At 39.3% G+C, this 24,431-nt stretch overlaps 1 protein-coding gene and 1 long non-coding RNA gene across 4 annotated transcripts in view; one reads left to right on the plus strand and one right to left on the minus strand.

Moving 5' to 3' along the window:
• Positions 1-3,936: 3,936 nt before the first annotated feature.
• LOC118815993 lies at positions 3,937-11,743 on the minus strand. 2 transcript variants are annotated; one of them, XR_005007843.1, is made up of 4 exons: positions 11,643-11,743; positions 9,686-9,750; positions 9,317-9,399; positions 3,937-4,000 (listed from the first exon to the last, which is right to left on the minus strand). It is a non-coding gene; the product is annotated as an uncharacterized LOC118815993 (long non-coding RNA). The 2 variants fall into 2 exon arrangements; XR_005007842.1 differs by lacking the exon at positions 3,937-4,000 and having other exon boundaries at positions 7,933-9,399.
• Positions 11,740-24,431, plus strand: part of ccny (cyclin Y) — a 95,645-nt gene continuing 82,953 nt past the window's right edge. For both annotated transcript variants that reach the window (XM_036582447.1, XM_036582455.1), the window contains exon 1: positions 11,740-12,396. In XM_036582447.1, coding sequence (XP_036438340.1) covers positions 12,243-12,396 — 154 coding nt within the window. In that variant the 5' untranslated portion in view covers positions 11,740-12,242. The remainder of the gene's footprint in view (positions 12,397-24,431) is intronic.

Below are 24,431 nucleotides of genomic sequence, written 5' to 3' on the forward strand. Positions count from 1 at the left end.
CCTTTCCACAAAAAAGAAAAAAAAGACCCTCAACAAGAAAAGAGAAGAAATCTGTATAGCTCAGATAAGAGGGGAGAGTGGGGACATTTATGGCTTATCAAACGCAGAACTGGAATGATGTTATTCTATAACATTGACACACTTTTCCTGCCACAACTTTTGTTTGCCGTTCTCTTTTTCACTCGTTTCATCCAGCGGTGCTGTCATACCCTCGTCCTTCATTTACTCTGACCAAACTTTGACTAAATCTCGGTCAGCGTGGAACGTCTTATAGTGGTCAGATCTTAATTAAATTCCTTATCAGCAGTCATTTTTTTAACCAACCAGGTAATGAAGAGCTGATTACTATCAGTGTATTATTATTTATAATGACCCTGTAATGACCTAGTTATCTTGAGTAAATAAGATCTCACTTTAATTACCCTTAACTCAATTAAAATGCAGCTACTCGATTTGACTATTTGATGAGGCTCCCTCTGTCACTGAACCACTGAAAAAGACCCTGAACTCATTTGCGTCAGTGGTGTAACTAAAATCTTATGTGTCCCAGTTTAAAAATATTAATTAAACTCCATATGAAAGTTGAAAGTAATTTGGTTGTTTACTCATTACTGCTATATCTCAATCAAGTAATCAACTAACATAGGCTCTAATGTTGAAATACAAAGTGATTTTAAAAGGGCGCTTTGGCCAATTTTAAAGGGACACTATGACAAACAGTTTCCAACGTTTCTTCAGAATTCAGCATTTGTGTGTTTTGGTGTAAGTATGCTGGTGCAATATGGCTGTCGATTCACATCGGATTAGCTTGTTTTGTTTGTGTACTGTTTTGTGTTGTTTGTGTGTATGTTTTGTTGTTTCAGTGCTGGCCGAAGAGTTTGCCACTGTATTGGCTGAGACAGCAGCCATGAGTGACTTTCTCCTGTGGCTCAGAAGCTTCCCGGCCTGGCCGCTTGAGCTACGCTGCACAACAGCTGTAAAGCTGCCTTGGCTGGCCGCTGGAGCTGTGCTACATCGCAGCTACAAGGCCTACCTGGTGGAGAGGAATCTTCCCCTGCTGCTAAGGACTCTTTCTGGGCCCCCGGAGGCTTACCGGGCCGGCCCCGGGCCCCTAAATTACACCGCAATTACACTGTGTGATGCTATGCCATAGTTACAAGGCCACTTGGCCTGAGAGGGGCAATCTCCTATAACTAGGGACTCTGTCTGGGCCAGCTAAGTGTCTCTGTGTCATGGTCTGTGGAGTTTTCCCCCTGCCAGGTGAGGAACTGTGTGTGCTGTGGGTTTATTGATGATTGTGTATTTTGCTTCTATTGAAAAGTGTCTTCAGGTTTGAGGAGGGCGCTATATAAGAAAACGTACCATTAATATTATTAAAATGAAACATTTAGCCATCACTACATTAGTGATAAACATGCTTACACACATCATATTGCCATTTAAGGAGTAGGAAAATCCTCTTTCTGATGAGGTACCTTGAAGGTGAGAGGAACTTTTGGGGAGTGACGGTGTTTCTTTTTTCGTTAAGGATGGCATATAGCTAATGTTACCAGGAAGCCAAATATTCCAGCCATATAACTCTAGTAGCTCATCACTCTTACAGTCAAGAGAATGGATTACTCAAATGGCAGAAAAAAAAACTTGTCAGATAAGGAGAACAAGCTAAAAGATAAAGTTAGTAAAGTAGCTACTATGCCATCTTGATTCCTTACCACAGTTTGGCTCCTTATCTCTGACTGTAAGAGTAGAAAACCTGCCTCTAGCATCCTCTTCCTGCTGAATAAAGATAGAGTCGCTGATCTCTTTATGATTTTATTTGAGAACTGTGGTAAGTTACATTACATATTAGCCTATAGATCAGCTGCTAGACTAGGATTGGATTAGCTGACACCACAAAGATTCTCGATGTTTGTATAATGTATTTACCTAATGCATGCTGGATACTGTAGTGAGAGAACACTGATGAACTACAATGTGAAAACAACATAAAATCATGAATTCTATCAAACCACAGAGGCTGAGGGATATAATGCTATTCAGAATACTGCACAGCATGACAAATAACATTTTAAAATACGTGACTGCCCTCCTTCCACTGCCAGTAGTTTTGTAGCCCAGCTGGAAAACTCAGAACGGTCCTAAACATGTCTAATCAATCTGTACTGCATGGAGAAAACACACAGATGCAATCGAACAAATCTAAAAACTAATCTTGGTACGTATTAAAATGCCATCTTAAACATGATTCCTAGTGTTTTGTTACTATAAACATTTTTTAGAGTTACATGATTAAGATTTGTGTCCTAGCAATTTAAAAAAGCCCTCGTGGTACCCCTGCTGTTTTTGCAGTCGCACCAATAGGGAGAATCTTCATTTATTTTCGAGATATTTATCTGTACAGTACTGTGCAAAAGTCAGAAACGTCATTTATTAAATTTCCAGTTAAAATGGTCATGAAATATAAGTGTCAGTGTCATAAGAAAAAACAGAAATGAATCAAACGCAAGTCTCAACAACTAAATGTAATGCCAATTTTGTCAATATTGAGTGTGTCCACTTTGTTCCAGCGTTCAATTTTTTAGAAGGCTTGCTGCAAGTTTTTCAAAGAAATCTGCAGGGATATTTTTCCACACCTCCAAAGTTCAGTCTTAAAAGTTGGCTGCATTTTCTGCTTCTCACAGTCCAAATAATCCCAAACACATTCAGTGATGTTGAAGTCTGGACTCTGGGGTGGTCAGTCCATTGTTCTGAGAACACCAGCAGCTTCTTTCTTTCATTTGCAAATTTTTTTCTTCACTGTGAAAGGATGGACAGAAACGTGGACTTTTTGAGATCTGAAGTAAGAGTGGAGCTTGATTTTCTCCTCTCTCTCAAAGAAGAAAGCTGTAAGTACTGCTTATCTGATGGTGACAGTTTTGGTGGTCTACCACGGCTGCATTCAGCTCTGACAAACTGTAGCAAAACATTGATTAAAACGGAAATGGTTGTGTGTTGAACGCTCCGTTGCGTATGCAAACATTGCATCTATGGCAGCTGAGAAGGCCATTCTTGGCATCCTTTTAAAGAATGTTTGGAGCCTGGTTGAGAAAAAAAAAAACACTTTAAAATACTTAAGACAAACATCTTATAACGTATTAATAGCTGGGTACAAGCTGCATGTGTAGAAGACTTCATTAGAATCTACTGAGTGCACTGCCTTTTTAATGCAGCAGGTTTTATATACACATTGCTGCTGATTCATTAGCACCTCTGACACACCTATCAAATGTGAGAAAACGTACCTCAAAGCCCATTGCACACTTTTTTGCACAACATTTTGATGAAACATGTTGTTTAACCCAGGAACCATAGCAAAACTGTGCACAACGTTTTGAGACTGAAGGTGCCCCAGGTCTCGCATAGCTATTAGGAGTCCCATTTTTTCTACATCCTGCTGCAGAAGGTTCTACACAGATCCTTTTTGAAAAGGGTTCTATATAGCACACAAAAGGGTTCTTCAATTGTTACAAACTTGACATCGTAACAATAGAAGAACCATTTTGGGTGCTATATAGAACCCTTTTAAAAAGGTTCTATATAGAACCATCTACAGCACATTCTGAAGAACCTTTTAATAATGCAAAGGGTTCTTTGAGTGTTCATGGTTCTATATAGAACCACTTTCTTTGCTAAAGAACCCTTAAAGAACCATGAACCTTTTACTAAATGGCCTTTCTGACTGGACAGTAAATGAATGAAAGGCGATCTCTGACTTTCGCTCAGTACTGTGTTAAGAATATTTGTCAAATTACTAAGAGTGGAAAAATAACGGAAAATTAGGAGAGGACAGTTAGTATTCAATGACTGTTACAAAAAAAGAAAAACATTTATATTTACATCATTTAGCAGACGCTCTTATCCAGAGTGACTTATGAAAGTGCTTTGGTGTTTACTCAGAGTGTATCTTAGCTAGTGCAAATAGGTTAGAGAGAAAGGTACTCCTGAGCTCAGATGTTGATACCTAGAGAAAAAGAAACAGAATTAGACACAGCAGAAGTGCAATACAATACATTTCAATAAGTGCTTAACTTCGTGCTCACTTAAGTGCTGTAAAAAGAAAAAGTGTTCAACATCAAAACTACAGAACAGCATCCTCTTATCTGCTGGGTTGCAATAGCATGAAACTTTCATGAATGTCTTTAAAGCAGAGGCACTAGGGGGAATCAGTCTAGGATAGTTTGATGACTTCTCTGCTCTGACGCACCTGATTCAACTCATCAGTTAACTGGCAATTTTAAAAAGTGTGATAGAGCAAGGTAATCACCAAACTAACCTGACCCGTGGATTCAGATGGGTACCCCATCTTTATAAGAACAGACCCCCCAGCGCTATATCTACAGTGCTGCTTGAAAATTTGTGTGCCCTTAGGCATAATGTAAATTTCTGCATAGGTTTGACCTAAAATGACATCAGATCTTCCTTTCAGTCATAAAATAGATAAAGAGAACCCAATTTAATGAATAACATAAGCCATTAATTAGGTTTTAATTCATTTATTGAACAAAGTGATCCACCATTGTATATTTATGCTGCTTAATGTCCCCTGAATGTCATTTCTGCAACTGCAATGACCAATTATTAACGCTGATGAATGTCCTCAGAATGTCATAACTTTCAAAACGTACAGTCGACACCCTTCTAACGTCTTGCATGTAACGTTTTGCACTGGACCAAAACAGAATGTTGAGGGGATGTCGCTTGTTAGATGGGTAATTTGGTTGGCAAAAGTATGCGAACCTCTGGAATGAACAGACTGGTATAGGTGATAATTAGGGTGAGGATGTTCAACCAGATGGATGACATTGTGGCTTTTAAAAACATCGACCTGAGTCTTTACCATCAACGTCTGGTCTTTACAACACATATTGGTTAGTGCATGCCATGTCTCAGTCCGGGGTGTCACTAGACATTTACGGACAGGGGCTAGGCCTTAACTAAGTGGGTCTAGTTGACACACAATAGATCTCTCTCTTCATAGTGTGTATTAAGCTCCTTGCCTGTGTTTAGTAACATGCTATTTTTATTAAACTCAGAATTACAAGACTTCAAAGGTCAATGAGTTCATTTTTTGTTTGACCCAGCAAAAATCTTCTCACCTGATTCTACGGAGCTGCCACTCTTAATTACCATCTACAGACTGAGGAATTCAGGGATATAAAACTATGACACACCAATATTAGCTAAATGTAGTACAAACAATATATACCTAATACTGGTGTATGAAGATATTAAATAGAAATGTGAAAAAATGATCTGTAAAGTTTTTTAAAATTCTTAAACTATTTAGTTCTTCAGCTAGCTAATGTTCATGCTTTATGGTCTATCCCCTTTTCTTAACCTCGCGTTAATATAAAGTTAGCTTGCTAAGTTAGCAAATGACTAAAAAAACTCGATTGCCAGCTTTATTGACCAAAATTTGCACAAATTAATATTGTAGATATCTTCACTCTGTAACTACTTGCTGTTTTATTCTGTATATTCTATATTTTGACTAAGGCCTAATCTTTATTTTACTATGCGTTTAGCTAAAATTCTGTCACAACTTCAATGGTTGGTGACTGATGCTACTTTGCAGAGTAAGTAGCACCAGAGACCCTCCCCCAAGTCTGATGTGAATGGCTTTCAGCTTACAAGGACCGATATGATTAAGTTACAACCTACAAGACCTGGTTTACAGCTTATGAGGTCTGATATGATTGGCTAAACCAGAATTACACTTTTTCCCAAAGCTAAACTGCAGAGGACTGCAAGCTCCTGCTGTTATGTTAGAAAATCTCTGGTAGCACCATAGAGGCAGTGGATGATTAGAGCAGCAGCAGCACCTCCCCCAGTTTGCGCCTTGCTATCATAGTATATTGTGAACTGGAAGTTGAACAATGAAGAATAAAGGCAAAATACTTTCCTAAAACTGGCCTAGCGATGTCTCAGTCAAATAGGATTTCTGAGGACCTCCAAAAAACATTTGTCACTAGGCTGGAAGAAGTTTTAAAACTATTTCTGACAAGTTTGGACTTCACTGATCCACCGTCAGGCAGATAGTGTACAAATGGAGGAAATTCATACCACTGTTACCCTTCCCAGAAGTGTTCATTCAACAAAACTGACTCCAAGAGAAAGGTGTATAATATTCTGAGAGATCACAAAAAATCTTACGGTAACATCTAAGGACCTGCAGGCCTCTCTAACACTGGCTAACGTCAGTGTTCATGAGTCCACCATCAGGCAACCACTGAACAGGAACAGTATGTATGGAATGACAGCATAAAGAAAGCCATACATGAGCCAGAAGTCTGAAAGAATGTTATGTAGATCTTTATGGGTAAAATAAGAAATGTTATGTTCGGCAAAAATCAAACACTGCGTTCCAGCATTAAGAACTTTATCTCAACTGTGAAACACAGTGGTGGCAGTATCATGATTGGGGGCTGTTTTGCTGCTATTGGACTAACACAGCCTGCCATCATTTGATGGAGCCATCAATTCTGGATTGTATCACGAAATTCTACAGAAGAATGTTAGGGCATCCATCCTGACCTGAAACTCAACAGAGGGTGGGTCCTGCAGAAGAACAATGACCCCAGAAACACTGGTTAGTCTACAAAGAATGGTTAGCCCAGACCTTAATCCAACAGAAATGTTGAGGCAGAGCCAAAGGTGTGACGTTCATGCAAGAAAGCCCATCAACATAACACATAATAAACAGAGGTGAAGCAGTTCTGTAAGGAGGAATGGACCATAATTCCTCCTAGTCAATGAGCAGGGCTGATCAACAGTTACAGGAACCACACACACACACACACACACACACACAGACACAGACACACATACACATTTTCTAAGCCGCTTGTCCTTCTGGATCACGGGGGGAGCTGGAGCCTATCTCAGCTATCACTGGGGGGAAGGCAGGAAACACCCTGGACAGGTCACCAGTCGTTACAGGAACCATTTGTTTGAAATCATTGCTGCTCAAGGGGGTAACTACAGTTACTGAAAGCAGAAGTTCCCGATACAAAGATATCCTCACACAGCTGGTAGTAGTAGTAGTCTGAAACTCTGCCAATTTTTACACATATTTTAACCACATGTTCAACTGCTTCCTGTAACAGACATTTTCCAAAGCACTTTTCCAGAAACGCCTCCTAATAAGAAAGCCGAGAGAAAAAAAAACTGACTTTAACAGTATGTGGAAGAACCACCCAGAGGAAGCAAGACTGAAAAGAAGAAACACATTAAGAGCATAAGCATTGGTGCAAATTCCAGGGGTCTTAAGGAATATACTTCACCTTTTCCACCTTTTGAAAATACACAAAATAATTTTAGGGCTGTCCCAAATACCATTTTTGGGCTGTGGAGCTTCAGCAGTAATCAACAGTGAATATTCAAAACCTTTCCCTGCAGTGGGGTGGGGTGTTGGGGGAGTTGCTGAGGGCTGAGAAAAGAGCCACCAGATATCAACTGTCACACAGCTTACAGTTTAAAACTCTAATTTAAGCCAAAATAGTTTTGTTTAATTATAGTCAATAACAGCAAAAGAAAGAAACGCTGACCTGCCTGGAATCGTTTTCAACACTAAATATGTATGACACTATTATTCTATTATTATTCTTGATAATAATAGGCCTTACTCACCAACAGTTTTTACGAAGAAATTTCTTCTTAAAACACATTTATGCAGTTTCCACGATGATTCTGACATTCACCAGTGTTTTCATATTTGGGATTTGTTCTTAGGTAAGAACAGAATCTACACACATTCAACAGCACACATTTTTAAACAATTCTTTTATCGAAGATTTATAATTCGTTTAATAAAACGTCACAAATCTCATGTAGACTTTTTCTTAGGACAAATTTAAGAAAAAACTTAGGAAGATATTAGTGAATGTCTGAAAAACATCAAATCGACATACAGGTTGTTAGATACAAGAACCTGGTGATCTCTAAATATTTGCAATATTTATCCTAAAACTGCATACTTGCCTGCTTTTGTTGACATTACAGATACACATCCGACCCTGATGTCCTGAATCTTCTTTTCTCGTCCTATCACAGCTTCATTATAAAGTATCAATAAGAAACTTTTTTCTTTGAAAAGCAAGTAATTCCAAGGGTCAAGTGAGATATCACCCAGTAAAAGAAAATAAAAGCCTTGGAGAAGCAGCGGGTGGCCAAGACTAATCAACTTTATGTAGCCAATAACATTTTATGTTGTTGCTGTTAAAGCTTACGGGCTCAATGAGGTGAAAATAACAACCAGTGAAGATGATTCAGGACTGGCTCAGATTCAAATGTCTTTTTTGTTACCAGAGTGCAGTGCTTGTTTTTCACCAATAGAGTGCAGTGCAATGTTGGCAGTGGAGAGAACTATGGATACAACGTATGTGGTGGGATCACCTCTTAGTACATAATCTAAAATAAAAAGCTCAAGCTTTGTTTACATGGAGAAATCTCTAATCTCAGATTATCTCAGATTATGTAATGCAGGCTGTCTCTTCACTGACTGGCTAGGATTTAAATTCCAGATTAAATGGTAGGCTAAAGCCAGCTGTCAATCATTTGTGACAATTTTAATCACTTGTTGAGGGAGCATGATATGTTATTTTAGTTGAGAGAGGGATGTTATGGCTCAAAGGCCATACCTAGACTACAGAGGGAAAATGTCTAGAAATGCAACATGTGATTCAGATAAAATCTGCATACATTTCCTTTTTATACTTTTACTACACATAACAGCAAATACTCAAGCAGCACTGGCAAAGTCTGGAAAAATCTGGCCTATATACATCTGCCTATTCAGCCTAGAGCAGTTTAGCCCTGCCCATTCATGCTGAGGTTATAAGGAGTGTTTCATCCTGGACTGCTTTTTAATGAGGCACAATCAGAATAGAGGATAATTAAATATCAGGTTTAAAGGCATAGTAACAAATGCCTTTAAACCTGATATCACCCTGTTTAATTCAATGGGGTAAAGAGAGGGTGGAAAATGGTCATATATATGCATCTCAGGGGGGAAAATGAAATGAAAATGTAGAATATAGGCCCTTTAAATAGGCTAACAGTAGTTTGAAGTTGTATTCTGTCCTCTGTTACACTATAATAATTTGAATAATGATCAGTCCAGTAAACACCGGGGTTTTATTATGTTTTATTTTTTGCCATATTATGAAGTACTGTGGTACGACACTTGGTATCAGTATTAAAGCCGAAACTGGTATTGTGACAGCCCTACATTACACCCCAGAAGCCCATTGGGTGGCACACTGCAGAACAGACTCACCATCCTTCTGCTCCAATGCAGACAGGCCTTCAGCCAACTGTGTCATCAGGGACTCCAGCAGTAGGCACAGCCTGGGAGTCCAGCTGTGCGGAACATAAATACTTTGTGGGTCTTAGAGTCATTTTAGCTAGAACAACTTTATGAAGACAATTAAAAGACAATTAAAAATCCTCTTCAATAGCTTTATAGTTCAGAAATAAAACCTCTCTTAACTCACTTTGACCAAAACATTTCCAAAGTTTTAAAATGTATTTACCTATTTATTACATTTCTGTTTGTATTCTAATACTTTACTTATTCGTGTATGGTTTGCAAGCAGTGAAAACATAAACAAGCATGCAAAACTGAATCTGAGGTGGGATACGGTACCTTCACCCTCTTCACATTAACAGTGGAAGGGTCATCACTTCATCATTCCCAATTTCAGAGTAAACCTTTAAGAAGTGAATAATAATGATTCAGTCACTGAGATGCAAACAATGTCATTCAGAGCCGTTTGATGTGAAATGGTTCATTATGGAGAAACTTACCAACAGATTTCTTTACAGTGATAGTGATCGGAACCAGGGGTCACTATGTCTAAAACCAGTGAGCCTACATGTGTCTTCTAAGCTTTTATACGCAATGTTGATAACAGTAAAATAGTGCTAAATCTGAAAATAATGACAGTAATAATAATTTCTTCTTGTACTGTTTTGCCCTATAATACATGTACTGCTCAACCATGAACAGGTTTAAAACATGTCTTAGGACAACACCTTCTCAAAACTATTATAAAACAATGTCTCAGGCATCAGGCAGACTGTTCATGACCATTTCATATGTGGGAGGGTTTAGAGGCATTAATTAATTAGATTCCACCAATTTTTAAAAGATTTCTACATAATAAAATGGTTCAGATGTAAACAAAGTCAACAAAGTCAGAGTGGTTTGATGTGAAATGCTCTGTTTTAGAGAAAGAAGTCAGAATTGTTCACAATGGTGGTGATAGGAACCAGACGCTGCCTGATGTCTGAGACATTGCTTTGCGATAGTTTTGTGATAATGTTTTGGCTTAAAATGTATTTTAATTCATTTATTTTAATCCATCCATGGCGAAGAAGGGGTACATGCAGAGTGTTATAAAGCAAAATAATCTTCAAAGAAAACTTATTTTTTCAGATTAATGTCTATTTCACCATCACCAACATTATATGTAAGATCTCCTTACCCACTGCTCTACAAAGAGTCTCCTTACTGCAGAGATGGTACTGAACTCCTGCTGCCTGAACTGTGCTAAACCACATCACTATATCACCTCTCCTGTTAACACACACTGCGCAATATATCATAACCGCTGTTGTGACACTTTCACTGCGTTGTAAACTACCTCATATCACTTAGTGCAATACCTGCTCTCATGTAAATACAACAAATCAGTCTTATATGCTATGTAAATATGCAAATAGAGATAGGTTTATTCCTACTCTCTCATACTTTAACTTATGTCTATTTTTATTTCTGCCTCATGTATGTAAGTTTATGTGTGATTATATGTCTTGCAAGTGTAACACTGCAATTTCCCTTTTGGATCAACAAGGTTCTATCAATCAATCAATCTATCTATCTATCTATAAACTCAGAAGACACATGTAGGTTCACTGGTGGTTTTGGATAGTAAAATAATGGCCATATTTGTGTTGTAGACATTGGTTCCTCTGTAAATAAATCTGAGTCCAAGTTTCTCTATAATGAACCATTTCACCATCAAACCACTGTAAACGACTCTGTTTACATCTCAACGACTGAATTATTGGGAAATTTTGAAAACAGTGGTGGAATTCCCCTTTAAACTGTTCAGACGTCTGGCTCCTATCACAACCACTGCGAACAAGTCTAACTAAGTTTCTCCAGAACAGAGCTTTTCACATCAGACTAGTCTGAATGACTTTGTTTACATCTCAACTACTGAACTATGCAGACATGTTGACCAATAGGTTTAACCCCCGTCCCCTTTTTCATTTGTTTAGCATGCAGATGCCAAACAAATTTGCGGGGAACATCAACACAAAACCCAGGAGACAGCATTCACGAATGCCTCCGAGGTGTACCTAGCTCCAAGACACTGATGTGAAACGAAATAAAAGTAAAAATCTACAAAAATTGGCTACATTTGTGAACAGCTTTGCGTTTTTGTACCGGTCTATAAAAGTGACACTATAAAAGCGCCAAACCTCCTCACACGTCTAGTCTGTAGGCAAATTAAAGCCATTAGTCCATTAATTAATCTGCGAGACCAAAAACATCACAAAAAGATGATTTATGTCCAGAAACATAAGAAACAAACCCCCTGCAGCAGGAAACGAGTGCACGTATGTGCGGGTTCCCACCCACTAGCGCCGGAACCTTTCTTTCTGTAGCCGTTGCTGTGTTGCACGTATCGAGGCTCGGCTATGTAGTGACAGCAGCAGCGGAGGCAGAAGAAGCTGTAGGATGGTCCTGCTGTTGCTCCTGAAGGGGGTCCTAAAGGTCCTGATCTTTTAACTAATACGTCTTAAAATGCCCTTTTAGCCCCCCTTTCGTGGGCGTCGTTCTTCGGTCGGTTCATGGTGGTGGACTGCCCCGTGTTTTCGGGCGGGTGGAGGAGGAGGAGGAGGAGGAGGCTCTCCGGGTTTTTCTTCTCCTACTTTTATTTATTTGTTTAGGATGGCGCTCCGTGACCGAAACAGATCTGAAAACAGGAGCGGGTGAGGGTGTGTAGGCGACCGGGTGCTGTCTCTGCCTTTCCTCCACCTTCCTCCGTCCGTCCGTCCGTCCGTCCGTCCGTCCATCAGTCCCCTACTCGGGTGGGTGGCTCCAGCAGCTACTACAGCCCCACCAGAGGGAAGGAGAGAGGGAGAGGGTTTCTACTGCTGGCCTGCTCGTAGTGCCCGCACGTACACACACCATGGGAAACACGACCTCCTGCTGCGTGTCCTCCAGCCCGAAGCTCCGCAGAAACGCTCACTCGAGGCTGGAGCCGTACCGCCCGGAGCCCGAGCTCAGCCGAGAGGACACGGGCTGCAACCTGCAGCACATCAGCGACAGGGAGAACATCGACGGTAGGTGGTCCGTGTGAAGTGTTAAGCCCACACTAGGGGTGCTGGACGCAGCCTAGGTAGCCTCGACGGCACGTCATCAATCATACACTCCTAAAAAAGAGGGTTCTTCAAAGGTGGTTCTGTTCAGAACCGTTTGCATGCATGATTAGATGGTTCTTTGCATGGAGAAATGGTTCTTCGGATTGATGGAAAATGTGTTGTGTATATATGGTTTAACAGAACCTTTTTGGCTCTATAAAGCACCAAAACAGTAAAATAACTACATGTGGTGCTGCACAGAACCATTTTCAAGAGATTCTCTATGAAACCATATATGCAACATGTTCTCCATTACTCTAGAGAACCATTTCGGCATGCACTACATACTATATAGAGCTTGTGGTTTTAAACGGAACCATTCCCTTTTCTTAAGAACTTGTGAAGAACCATGTTTTTGAGAGTGTGGGTGGTTCTTGGTGCCATGAGCCCAGCTCAGTGGCTTGGCCAAGCACTTTTGAGACCTTAAGTAAATGTACCATTAGGTGGTTTGTGGTGCCCAGATCTCGGTCTAAGTAGCCTTGACACCACCTCAGCAGAGATAGGCGGGTCTCAGATTAGAGGAGAACTCCACAACTTTTTCAAGCTTTCTGCATAATTAAGTCACAAGGATGTAAACAGAGTCACTCCAAGTGACTTTGTGAGTTCTGGAGAAGCTTACAAAGTCAGAATTGTTAATAGTGGTGGTAGGAATCAGACGTCCGCCTCTAAAAACTACCTCACAGATGCCTGACCTGTTTTATGATCATTTTTAAACAAGGTATTTGGCCCAAAACATATTTTTTTACAGAGAGGTACATGCAGGACACGCTAAGGCAAAATAATGGTATTTTTCTTTTTAGATCTACCACTGTTTTACCGTTATCACTCAGTAGACCTGTGTTCACTGGCGGTTTTGGTCAGTAAACAGATGGGCTGTATTTGTACTGTGGACATCACGACCCCTGGTTCCTATCACCACCACTGTAAAGAAACTGATTTGGTATGTTTCACGACTGCACCATTTCACATCAAACCACTCCAAATTACTATGTGTACATCTCAATGATTGAATTATGCAGAAATAAAAAAAAAGCTGGTGGAATTCCCTTTTTACGTGTTAAGCCCAGACTAACCATGTTGGACGTAGCCTAAGATGGCACATCAGCAATCAAAATGATATATGGTGCCATGAGGCCAGCTCAAGTAGCCTGGATGGCGCATTAGAGGCAGTATATAACTTGACCATAAGTGGTTTGTGGTGCTCTGACTTAAGCCATCGTAGCTTTGACGGCACCACAGCAGTGATAAGTGGTTCTTGCTGTTGTGACCCCTAATCTGTTCTGTTGAAAGCGGCCTAAGTAGTGTAGATGAGTGTAGATATCCTGGGTTTTTGGTCACCTCTAAGTATCACTGATGGCACAAAAGCAGTGAGAGTATAAAGTGGCCCCACAAAAGTGTTTGGACATATTTAAAATTGGTTAACTTCATAGTATTAGGGAAAAAAATCAAACCAAGAGGTGTTTATTTGAAACAGACCATTCCAAGACCTTACAAAAGATGTTTTCTTTGCAGACTTCTTTAGGTTCGCACCCAGAATGCCTTTGTACCCTTCTAAATTCATGGTGCCATCAGTGACCACAAGCTGACCAACACCATTGTAAGAAAAACAGCCCCAAACGTCGATGCTTCCATCTCTGTACTTTAGCTTTAGGTCAGTCTGGTCTTAAATCTCCTCCAGGTGTTCTCCACGCACAGAGACTCCCATGATTTTTTGCTAAAATGTTTTTCTCTGATGCAGACATCGTTTTATGAATGGACTAAAAAGCTTCATTAAAGTTTACCAATGGATCAATTGTCCATCTACTTTGTGTATTTACTGACATTAGTTGGTTACTGTGATCCCAGCCTAAACAGCTAAGATGGCAGATCAACAACAGGAAGAATATCATAAGTTATTTTGGCAGGTGAGAGTGACAAGCAGCACTAAGGCCCAATCCCATTTCTTGTTTGTACCCCTACACCTTGTTTTTGAGTGACACTTCCAGGGGGGGAACTGAGTTACAAGGGGTAGTGGTTGAAATCTTCCCCTATGAAATGGGACCCTGTCTGCAGAGATAGCAGAGGAGGGCTTTAGGGAATCATATGCCTTGAAAGGGGCGGGGGGGGGGCAATTATTTATTATCGCCCGCCCCTAATTGTTTAGTGATATGGTCCCAGAATGTACCTGCTGTACCATTTAAGGTGGAACGGGAAATTTAGCTAGCTAGCTACCGAGAAATCAGCATACTAGTAGCAATTTTTGTATGCATGTTATTAAGAAAAGGACCATAATACATTGAAATGATGTTGAAGATAATACAATGATTATCATAATTTTTTAACAGAGAAAATTCTCACATTTGTGAGTTTCTTTGGTCTCTTGCAAAGCCATCTTTCTTTTTTCTAATAACACTCTCACCTGTTTGGAGTGAGCTTCTGAAAAACCTCCATTTGGAGGGCCATGTAGACCTAACAATTCGCCCCACCCCTCTATCTCAACAAAAACTGGGACACCCTACCCCTGGGCGTGAACGCACAAAATGGAGGGGTAAGGGCTAAGTGGTAGGGACGAGGGGTGAAATCGGATTGGGCCTAATAGCCTAGATAGAACATCAGCTGAAGGAAGCATATCCACAGTATGATATTTGTGGTGCCCAAGTAGCCTAGATGGCACAGACAGGAAGAATGTGTGCTGTTGTTAGGTGGTTACCATAACTATCAGCCTAAGGTGCATAAATAACAAGGAGAACAACAGTAAAAAATTACAGCAACTTTGAGTGCAGCCTAACTGGCCTAGATGGCACAGCGGCAAAGGTGGGTAATGGTCCTGTGACCTCAGCCCAGGTAGCCTAGTGCAACATCATCAACAGGGGGGTGGTTTGTGTTGCTATGACCCCAGTCTTACTGCACTGGAAGTAACCTAATTAGCCTAGATGGCACATAAACAGCAGGGAGGATATCAGCTGTAGATGGTTCTGGTACAATGTCCTCAGTCCAAGTAGCCGAGAAGGGACATCAGTGATGAGGAGAATATCGGTTGTTGGTGGTTTATGGTGCCATGACCCCTAGATGGCACATCAGCATTAGTAAGTGTTCTAAAGTGCTGTAACCTTAGCCTAAGTAGTCTTGATGTTGATAATATGGCAGGGATATTATCAATGGTAGGTTATTTCAGGTGTCATGACCCGTGTAAATGCTTTTATGCACAAGAGATTACATACAAGAGAAAATACACGCCTCCTAAAGTGCATCCAGAGTCTTTAAATATATTAATTTAATTGATTTCATATCCCTGAAATGCAGTTGAGTTGATGTTATACCGTGCTGGCAGTGCACTATGTCTGTACCAAGTGTCTCATAAAGGAGTGACCTTAATTAGACCATGTCGTTTGGCTTATCCACCTTCAGAAAGGCCTGTTGCTCACCCATTTTAGAGAGCCTGGTTAAATGTAATTAGGTCTAGGTCACAGATCTGTGTCCCTGCTCTTTTGCTTTGATTCAAAGCCGGGATCAAATGCTGGTTTGAGGTCACTTGACATATATGTATGTTTATTCATGATCTACGTCAACTTTAATCACCATGAACAAGTATTTCTGAACCCTGTACCACTTCTGTATGTGTGTTCAGGGTCTCTCTGAAGATTTGTGGGTGGCAACACTAATCTGCAGTGCAGACTTAATACGGTTAGCATGCCAGGCGTCTGTTGAGAGTTTTTGAGCTGCTCTGGGTTCAGCCATGCCCTCCCGCTGCAGTTTAGCATCTCAAGGGGTTGCGTGAGAGCAGACAGGGATGAGCTGTGCTGATCCCAAAAGGGCGATGTTGCGCCCAGTCCGTCCTGCTGTTTCTCTCTGCTGGCTTTTTTCAAAGGCCGAAGTTGCGCTCAGATCCATGTTTGGAAGAGTAGTGTCTAAGGGGTTGGCGAAAAAAATATAACATCATGATACTTGAACAGATTTTTTTTATAACATGCATCACTGTGTTTAGATTTTTTTTATCCCTTGTGTGGTGTTGGGTTCTGTGTGGTGTTGGGGTCTGTGGGACCCATTTTCAGTGTTTACCAAAAGAAAAAACGATGCAATCTATTATTGTTTTAACCTCAGATTCCTTGGCCTTTGCTCATTTTCTGTGAAGAACATATAAAATAACATATTTTCAGTGTCTTCACATTGTTCACCCCCTACACGTTTATATTACACATGTGGTGTTGGGGTGACCCCACGGGGAATAAAAGTGTGGAGGTGTTGTGTTCCTTCACTCTGTTCTCCTCCTCCGTGGCCTGCTGTTAGTGTGTGTGTCTGTGTGTGTAAGTGTTTGTATATATGTGTGTGTGTGTGAGGGTGGACAACATGGACAGGCTGCTGACTGGCTACAGCTGCTAAAGGAGGACCCTACACTGGACACTTGTGATATATTAAACATCTGGTATTTTTACATAAATTGTTATGGCTGTATTGATTTAAAAAAAAACAATAATGAGGTGGGTCCAACAGACCACTGAGTAACAAAAACATCAACACAACACAAGGGTTAAGATTTGTGGACATGTTGGATCAGAAGTGCAGCGAAACAGTAGAGCCACTATGAGTACAATACATTACACAGTTCTGCTATCTATCACAACATGAATAAAGCCTGCTTTACACTGCATGATTACAGCAGTCAAATACGTTACCTGCGTGTGATGCTGCATGAGATGCTGCAAAAACATCTTGGTCAAACTCCACGTCAGACTGTGCAAATTCAGTTCTGCCGCATGTCAGTGTACACAGTAAAGATTTCCTGGCGATAGAATTATGATGCAAGAAAATGACGGCATTCTGCATGTACTTTCTCTTTTCGCTGAAGAGTAGAGCCACATTTTAAATGATTAAGAAAGAGAGGTTAAAGCTGTTTTTGGCTGGGGGGAAAGGACTGTGTGGAATACTCATTCTTCAAAGTGAACCTGAGGTCGGTAGGTTCATTTAGCACTATGCTATAATAGGCCTGAGTGATATCTAAAATTAATTAGCACAATATTTTCTAGTTAAAAATGTGATTATCGATTATATTGCCCCCCTACACCCATCCCAGACAAATACTCCCAGTCTGCTGCAGCTCAGACTTACGTTCTATCCTGTTTTTAGCGTATAGGGCTTAATAAAACCGCATATTAAATAATATAATATTGAGTTGTAATATAATATTGAGTAACCTGGCATCTTTTGAAAACTGTCCCTTGTCGTTATCCTAGCGACATGTGTGCCAATAAACTTTGGATTGCAAGTGGTTTCCAAAGCCACGTCCATGTACTTTACAAATGAAAAAACAAGACTAAACCTAAAGTAAAGTAAAATAAGTAGAAGGTAATCAGCCGTGGGGCAAAGCTAACATTACAGTGTGTAGCAGAGAGAACGAATAGGCAGCTTCTTAACAAATCTCAGTCTCTCACCGAAAAATATGACTATTGGTTTATGCACACACAGTAATTAGTCCTCTTTTCTGTCATTTATTTTCCCACAAAAGCGATTATCGCCTTTTACACATAGTCATCGGGTGACTTGTTCATCATTGACAATATCTGATTATGTCGCCCTGTTGCCCAGGCCTGTGCTGTAGGTAGCTCTGCTGTTTCACTGCAGGTCACCGTATGTGTGAACTGAGGGCTGAGCCAGACTAATGAGCTAATATTCTTAAACTTGCAAGCAATAAGTATTTTTAGATTTATCTCTCTCTCCCTCTCATGCACACACACACAATTTTATGACGCTCCTTATTGGTTGTTTTTAGAGGTGTGTCATGGCAGCGAGAGATCTTGGAGCAAAATTTCTGACTCTACCAGATCTTTATTGTAGGCTGACTTTATTGTAGGCTGTCGCAAAGGAAGCAGATCAGCTGCTGTGGAGTATGATACATTAAACAATTAAAGACCACCAATTTCAATGCATGATTAAAGAATGCTTTCACAATTTGCAGTTTTTGTCTGCAACAGCATCTTCGTGATCATTATCGCAGAGTATAAACCTGCCTGAAATAAAATGAAATATTGTGTTTTTTGCACCAAGACTGTGCAAACCGGATGTGATACAGTTTTTGAAGGATATGTTGCTGCGTTGTTTGTGGTGCAGGGGAACAAACAAACAATTGAGCAGAATAAACAACATGAAGATGCAAAATATTCTGAAGCTCTTTTTTTTTGTTTTCACACCAAAACTGTACACACCAGACATGACAGTTTTTTGTGCCGCAATAAGTGGCAAATAGACGTCCGTTTCTCCTCACAAAATGGGCAAACGTTGATGGTGAGTGGGCTGCTTTTCATTTTGGAAAAGCAAAAGGAGCGCAGAGAGTTTCACTTTAATCGCTTTTTCTCAGACAGCTTGCTTTTGAGCTGCTTTTGGAGACGTGAGCGCCACACATGACAAAGCAGAAGATGAACAGATACTTTTGGCGTTTGTTAAAATGTCCTAGGTACTGGGACACAGTTATCTTGGTTGTCGCCATGGCAGTGGCAGAGACAAACGATTGGGTGAATATGTTGGTGCATAAGTTTTCAAAAATCAAACAGGGTGAATAAAATAATGGAGTGTTTTAATTGTCCAAAAAAGGCATTTTGGTGAATTTGTCAATATCTGTATAAAACGTGTTTATAAAGGCCTTTTTATGATATTTGCAGTTGTTGAAAGCAGTAAACAGCGCGTTTGTTTCGATGTAGAAGTTCTGATATGTGTTTTCACACAATTTATCACAATGATGGAACACATTTGTTATATTTTTCTCCCGTAGAATCATCTAGTTAATACAAAGGATGTGCATACAGCCCCTACAGTTAACCTTAGCCAGTAATATACTGCACATTACCTACCACTACTTCTGCACTGACCTTAAGTGACCAGTACCTGGATGACTTGTCGTACGTGACATTTTTTTCATTGTCGGATTGGCCTGGGTGATGTGTTGTAAAAACGTTTTGGAATATTGTTAAGATTTTGACGATAATTGTATTTGTTACAGCGCATGTTATTAGATGATAAAGGCTCTGTGTGTGAATATGAGCCACATAAGCCTTAATGTATTATAACCTGTAGATATTGTTACTTGTATCTACAGAGTTGTAATTTTTGTAGCAGAGGAGAAAAACATTTGAATTTGGCAATTGTGCCCTAATCAGCTTGAGAAAAGGTGCTTAGTGTTTATTTTTGGCTCTAACAAAATGCAGAAAGACCTAGAAGGACCCAGAATTTGGGTCAGTTTGCTAGTTTATCGGGCAGAAGTTTAACTACATTTTAGTTATATCACAGTACACTGTGACTCTAACCAGTTGCAGTTTTGATACTTTACTGCAGCCAGCCTGCCTGTTCATATTCTCTGGTCACTAGTTATAATTTTAGGCCCAAATGCTTATTTATTAAAGCATGACAGCATAAATATATCTTATACGCTGTGTCCTTGGGTGTTAAAGCGAAATCGCTATAGCGAAATTTGTTTATGCTCAAGTAGTCAGAGTACAGAAGTGATCACCTGTTTTAATACTAATTTTGTATTTTATTGAGTAATACATCACCTGTGTTATTAATACTTTGGTATTTTCTTTGGTAATTTATACAGTGTGGGTTTAAATATGAACCAGACTCCAAAAGGTATATTTTCTATGTTATTTAAAATGTTTTGGTAACAGCACAAATAATTCAATGATGAACTGTAGTTAGATAAGAATTTCGAGGGATGCACTGATATAGGAATTGTGGGCTGATGCTGATATCTGATATTTTTTGTGTACGTATCTGCCAGTGCAGAAACATAAACATTAATAAAATGTATAAATTACAATAGACTTGATCAAATGCTGACATTTCAGCACAGTAACCCAGCATCGTCTAAACATTCTGCTCTTCCAGCGTCCGATATTTACGTCATCAATTATTGGTTTGACACATTGGTCAAATCTGAACATCCCTCTCATGATGATTTTTAAAGCAAATATCTGCTCACACCTGTATGATTCTGATATCGTCGTGCATCACTAGTAATTTCTTGTCAAATTGCCACAACCTACAGTCACTCTCGGTCATTTTAGAGTCTCTGTTCATCATTTTCTTGTGTGTGTGGACATATGATTTATATTTGACAGATATTTGAAGCAGATATTTATTTGTTGTGCTCTAGAAAAGCAAAACGTTTAGCTGATGCTGGGCTATTGCTGTGTTACATAAATAAATGCTAATCTAAATAGATTTAGTAAAAAATCCTACATTTTATAAAATCTTTATCTGTATTGGCCTAGAATTCCCATATCAGTGCATCCCTAGCATTTGTATCTACAACAACACCGATTCAACATTTGGGGTATACTATGTACTGAAATTGGTTGTCTGTATCCTGTAGACCTGCTGATAGCTGCACTTCAGCAAGGGCTACCCAGTCTTTTGTGAGTTATTTAAACTTGAAATCAAGGACAGTTTTCTTGTTAGTTCAGTGTGAATGACTTAAGTGAATAGACTCTGTTTATTGTAGTGTTTGCTGCATTTCTATAAAGCACTTTCAGCTGCATTTGTATTCTTGTCCTTCTCTTGTAAGTGTACTCAATGGCGACTCCTGTACAACAGAAAGCAGCTATAACAGCACGGTCAGTGAGTGTGTACTTGGAGTTCATTTCCATTCTCACCTTAAACCCAGTAAATGTAAACACAACTCCTCTCATTTTGACATACATTTATTTGTCATTCACATTTACTCCTCTTTCATAGGTTTACAGTTAGCTCTGTCAAGCAGTATACATTTTGATGTCACTTACTACACATTAACCCTGCATCATATGTCAGTCCTGCTGCTGCTACAGTAAGAGTAAGTGTCTTGGGGTGTCTGTGTTTGGGTGTTTTATGGGTGAGAAGGAGTGTTTGTGTCAAATAAGGCTGCACATTATGGACAAGTGTGATTATACTGCCATACGTTGTGACTGCGATATGCCTTGCAACAAATAGTCACTATCAGGACAAGAGCCTTTTTTATATCATTATCTTTTTAAAAAAAGAAAATGGCCCTTAGTCAAATAAATAAAACCTCGTTACTTTAATGGGCCAATATGCTACATTTTTCTTGCGGCTCATTTGAGGTGCACTCATAGCATTGATGTAGTTTTATGTAGCAAAAATAGTCATAAACAATTTCACATGACCATTTTTCAGCTTCTCTTTATCCCTTACAATTAAACGGGCTGTGTTTGTTACTGCGTCTTTAAGACTGTATGAGATAAGTGAGCTCTGTTCTGATTGGCTGCCTTATATTGTGCTTCATTCACAAAGTACTCAGAAGTGAAACATTCACTACAATGTCAGTGTGAATGGGCGGAGTGAAACTGCTGTAGGCTGAATAGGTGGATGTATATACATGACTTTGTTCTCGTGACTTCAGAGAAACAATAAATTCTGTTTTGGTTGCATGGCGTACATATAATGGACTGCATGGACTGGCGGTGAATGACTCAATTTGACACCTGGACATATTCATAATATATCAAACAGAAGTGGAATTTTCATACTATTTCAAACTCCTTTGTTTCAAAAAAGCAGGGACAATTTGGTTTTCAATGAAATGGGTCCTTTAACTTACATTTAAAGAACATTTTTTATTTTACTTTTACTGTAAAGTTGATGTTCTGGAGATACAAGATTTTGTTTTGACAACAACTGTGTTAAAATGAACCTGATTACTTTAAAACAAGTTTAAATATTGGCCTGCTTTATGTTGGCCAAGATTCTTTGCATTTGTTGGATCGTGTTAATGCCTTAATTTCTCCATATTTGTGCACCTTTACTTTTAGCTATCTTGCTTTTTAGTGGTTGATAGTTAGAAGCTCCCAGCTGAGTTTACTGTTTGAAAGCTGACAACTGTGGCAAATAACTGTGGTCAGTTTAATAATTATGACCAGACAACTATGTAATAAGGCATTCAATAAGGCAACTATGTAAAAAGGCATTCTTCTGCAATATCAGTGTTGTGATATCGAAGCGCTCATTAGCAAATGATACTGTGATATGCAATAATCTGGGTGCCCCAGTTAAAATATGTTGAGAAATGAGAAAACACTTCTGCACATTTTAATGCGCAATCACAATTTATTTGTTGAATTTAATATATGGAAAAAAATAATACACATAAAATGCGTCATGCAGAAGTTATGACAAATTTTATATTTTGTGTTTTATTTTTACCAGTATGTTAAACTCAGCAAATAATTATAAATTATGCATTAAAATTACCAGGAAAAACATGTCCAAGCTTGTTCTCTATAGAAGATATATTAACTTTATTGAACGAAATATGGAATTTGACTGGGAAACTTTTGCATATGACAGTATCTTATGTAATTAAAACCCCCATTGATTTTTACAGATTTATTAAAGGGATTATTCGCATATTACAGCCCTTTTATCTATGTGTGTGTGTGTGTGTGTGTGTGTGTGTGTGTGTGTGTGTGTGTGTGTGTGTGTGTGTGTATATATATATCGTCGCTGTCCAATGAAAAACATGTATCTCCATTTTTTGCGATTTTTCTTTTCTACATCATTTGAGCTCAGCAGCTGTCCTTTATATTGTGTAAAAATTTAATGATGATTGGACCAATAAAAATGGTCCAAAATTAATAAACTTTTTTCATTCACTTACATTGAAAGTAAAGAAAGTTTTTGCCCTCTCCTGTAAAGTTACTATTTTGGCGATACTTGTTTTTCGCTGGACAGCGACGATATATGTATAAATAATATAATATAATATAATATAATATAATATTACTGCAGCCCTAACGTGAGAGAGTTAGAGATGTAGGGCAGAGCTAATTCAGTAAGTATCTCTGTGTGAGTGCGTGTGTGTGCGTGTGTGTGTTCAGGGCCAGTCTGTACCAGGCTGTAGAGATGGAAGAAGCCCAGTGCTCTGAACCAGGCCTGATTAACACTAGGCAGTGTGAGCCAGTCTGCAGCAGCTGTGGAAAGCCCACTTAGAGGAACCTTTATCCACTGAGAGTCTGTCTAATGAAGGCTCTCTTCTGCTTATTACTCTGAGCCCTTTACTTACAATTCAGTGTAATGGTTACGCTTCTTGGTTCACAGCATTTTTGCTTTTCAGCATCACTTTGCAGAATAGCTGGATTCCATTAGCACAGACTGCAGTTCTCTTATAAATTACAGTGATACAGACAATTCAGATATTGGCCAGTCGTTGCTCTTTTACTTCAATCAGTGTTTTTCTCTCAAATGGACCTGCAAATTACTTAAAGACAGGCACTTAAAGTAATAGAGCCTGACAGTCGTATGGTTGATTCAGCACCTTCCCATTGGCCTCTGTTTAGTGGTGTGTTTTAAGTCAACAAGTTGTCTGTTCTATGGCTTAATGCAGCTAAACACAACACATTATTGTCAGTATGTGCAGTATGGATACTGCTGATAGAGAGTCCTTTGAAAAACACAAAACTATTTCTTTAAAGAGGAGTTAAATCTGCATTATTGAAGTTGGCAGATGCTTTTATCCAGAGAAGCTTACAGTTTAATCGTGTTACTGAGGTATGTGAATGTACCATTAAGAATCTTGCCCATGGACTCCTACTGGTGTAGCGTGGTGTTTTTTCAAAACTCTGCATAATTCAGTAGTTGAGATGAAAACAAGGTTATTCAGGGTGGTTTGATGTGAAATGGTGTGTTGTAGAGAAACTTACAAAGTCTGATTTCTTTACAGCGCCTTACAGTCATAATGATGGGAACCAGAGGTGTAACCACCAGGATGCAAACAACACAAATAGCCTTTAACTATACAACACAACCAGTGACCCTACAAAAGATGATATGTAATGCTTATGATAAAATAGTGGTAAATCTAAAAATAAATAACTTTTATTTGGGTATTGCCTAAAGTTTTCCCTATAGCACCCTGCATTTATCCCTCTGCCAGCACTGAAGTAAAAAAATAAAGATATGTTTTTGACCAAAAGCCTGTTCCAAACCTTGGGCGT

This window comes from Colossoma macropomum, unplaced genomic scaffold (genome assembly GCF_904425465.1).
Source record: "Colossoma macropomum unplaced genomic scaffold, Colossoma_macropomum, whole genome shotgun sequence".
In the NCBI taxonomy this organism is placed as follows: Eukaryota; Metazoa; Chordata; class Actinopteri; order Characiformes; family Serrasalmidae; genus Colossoma; species Colossoma macropomum.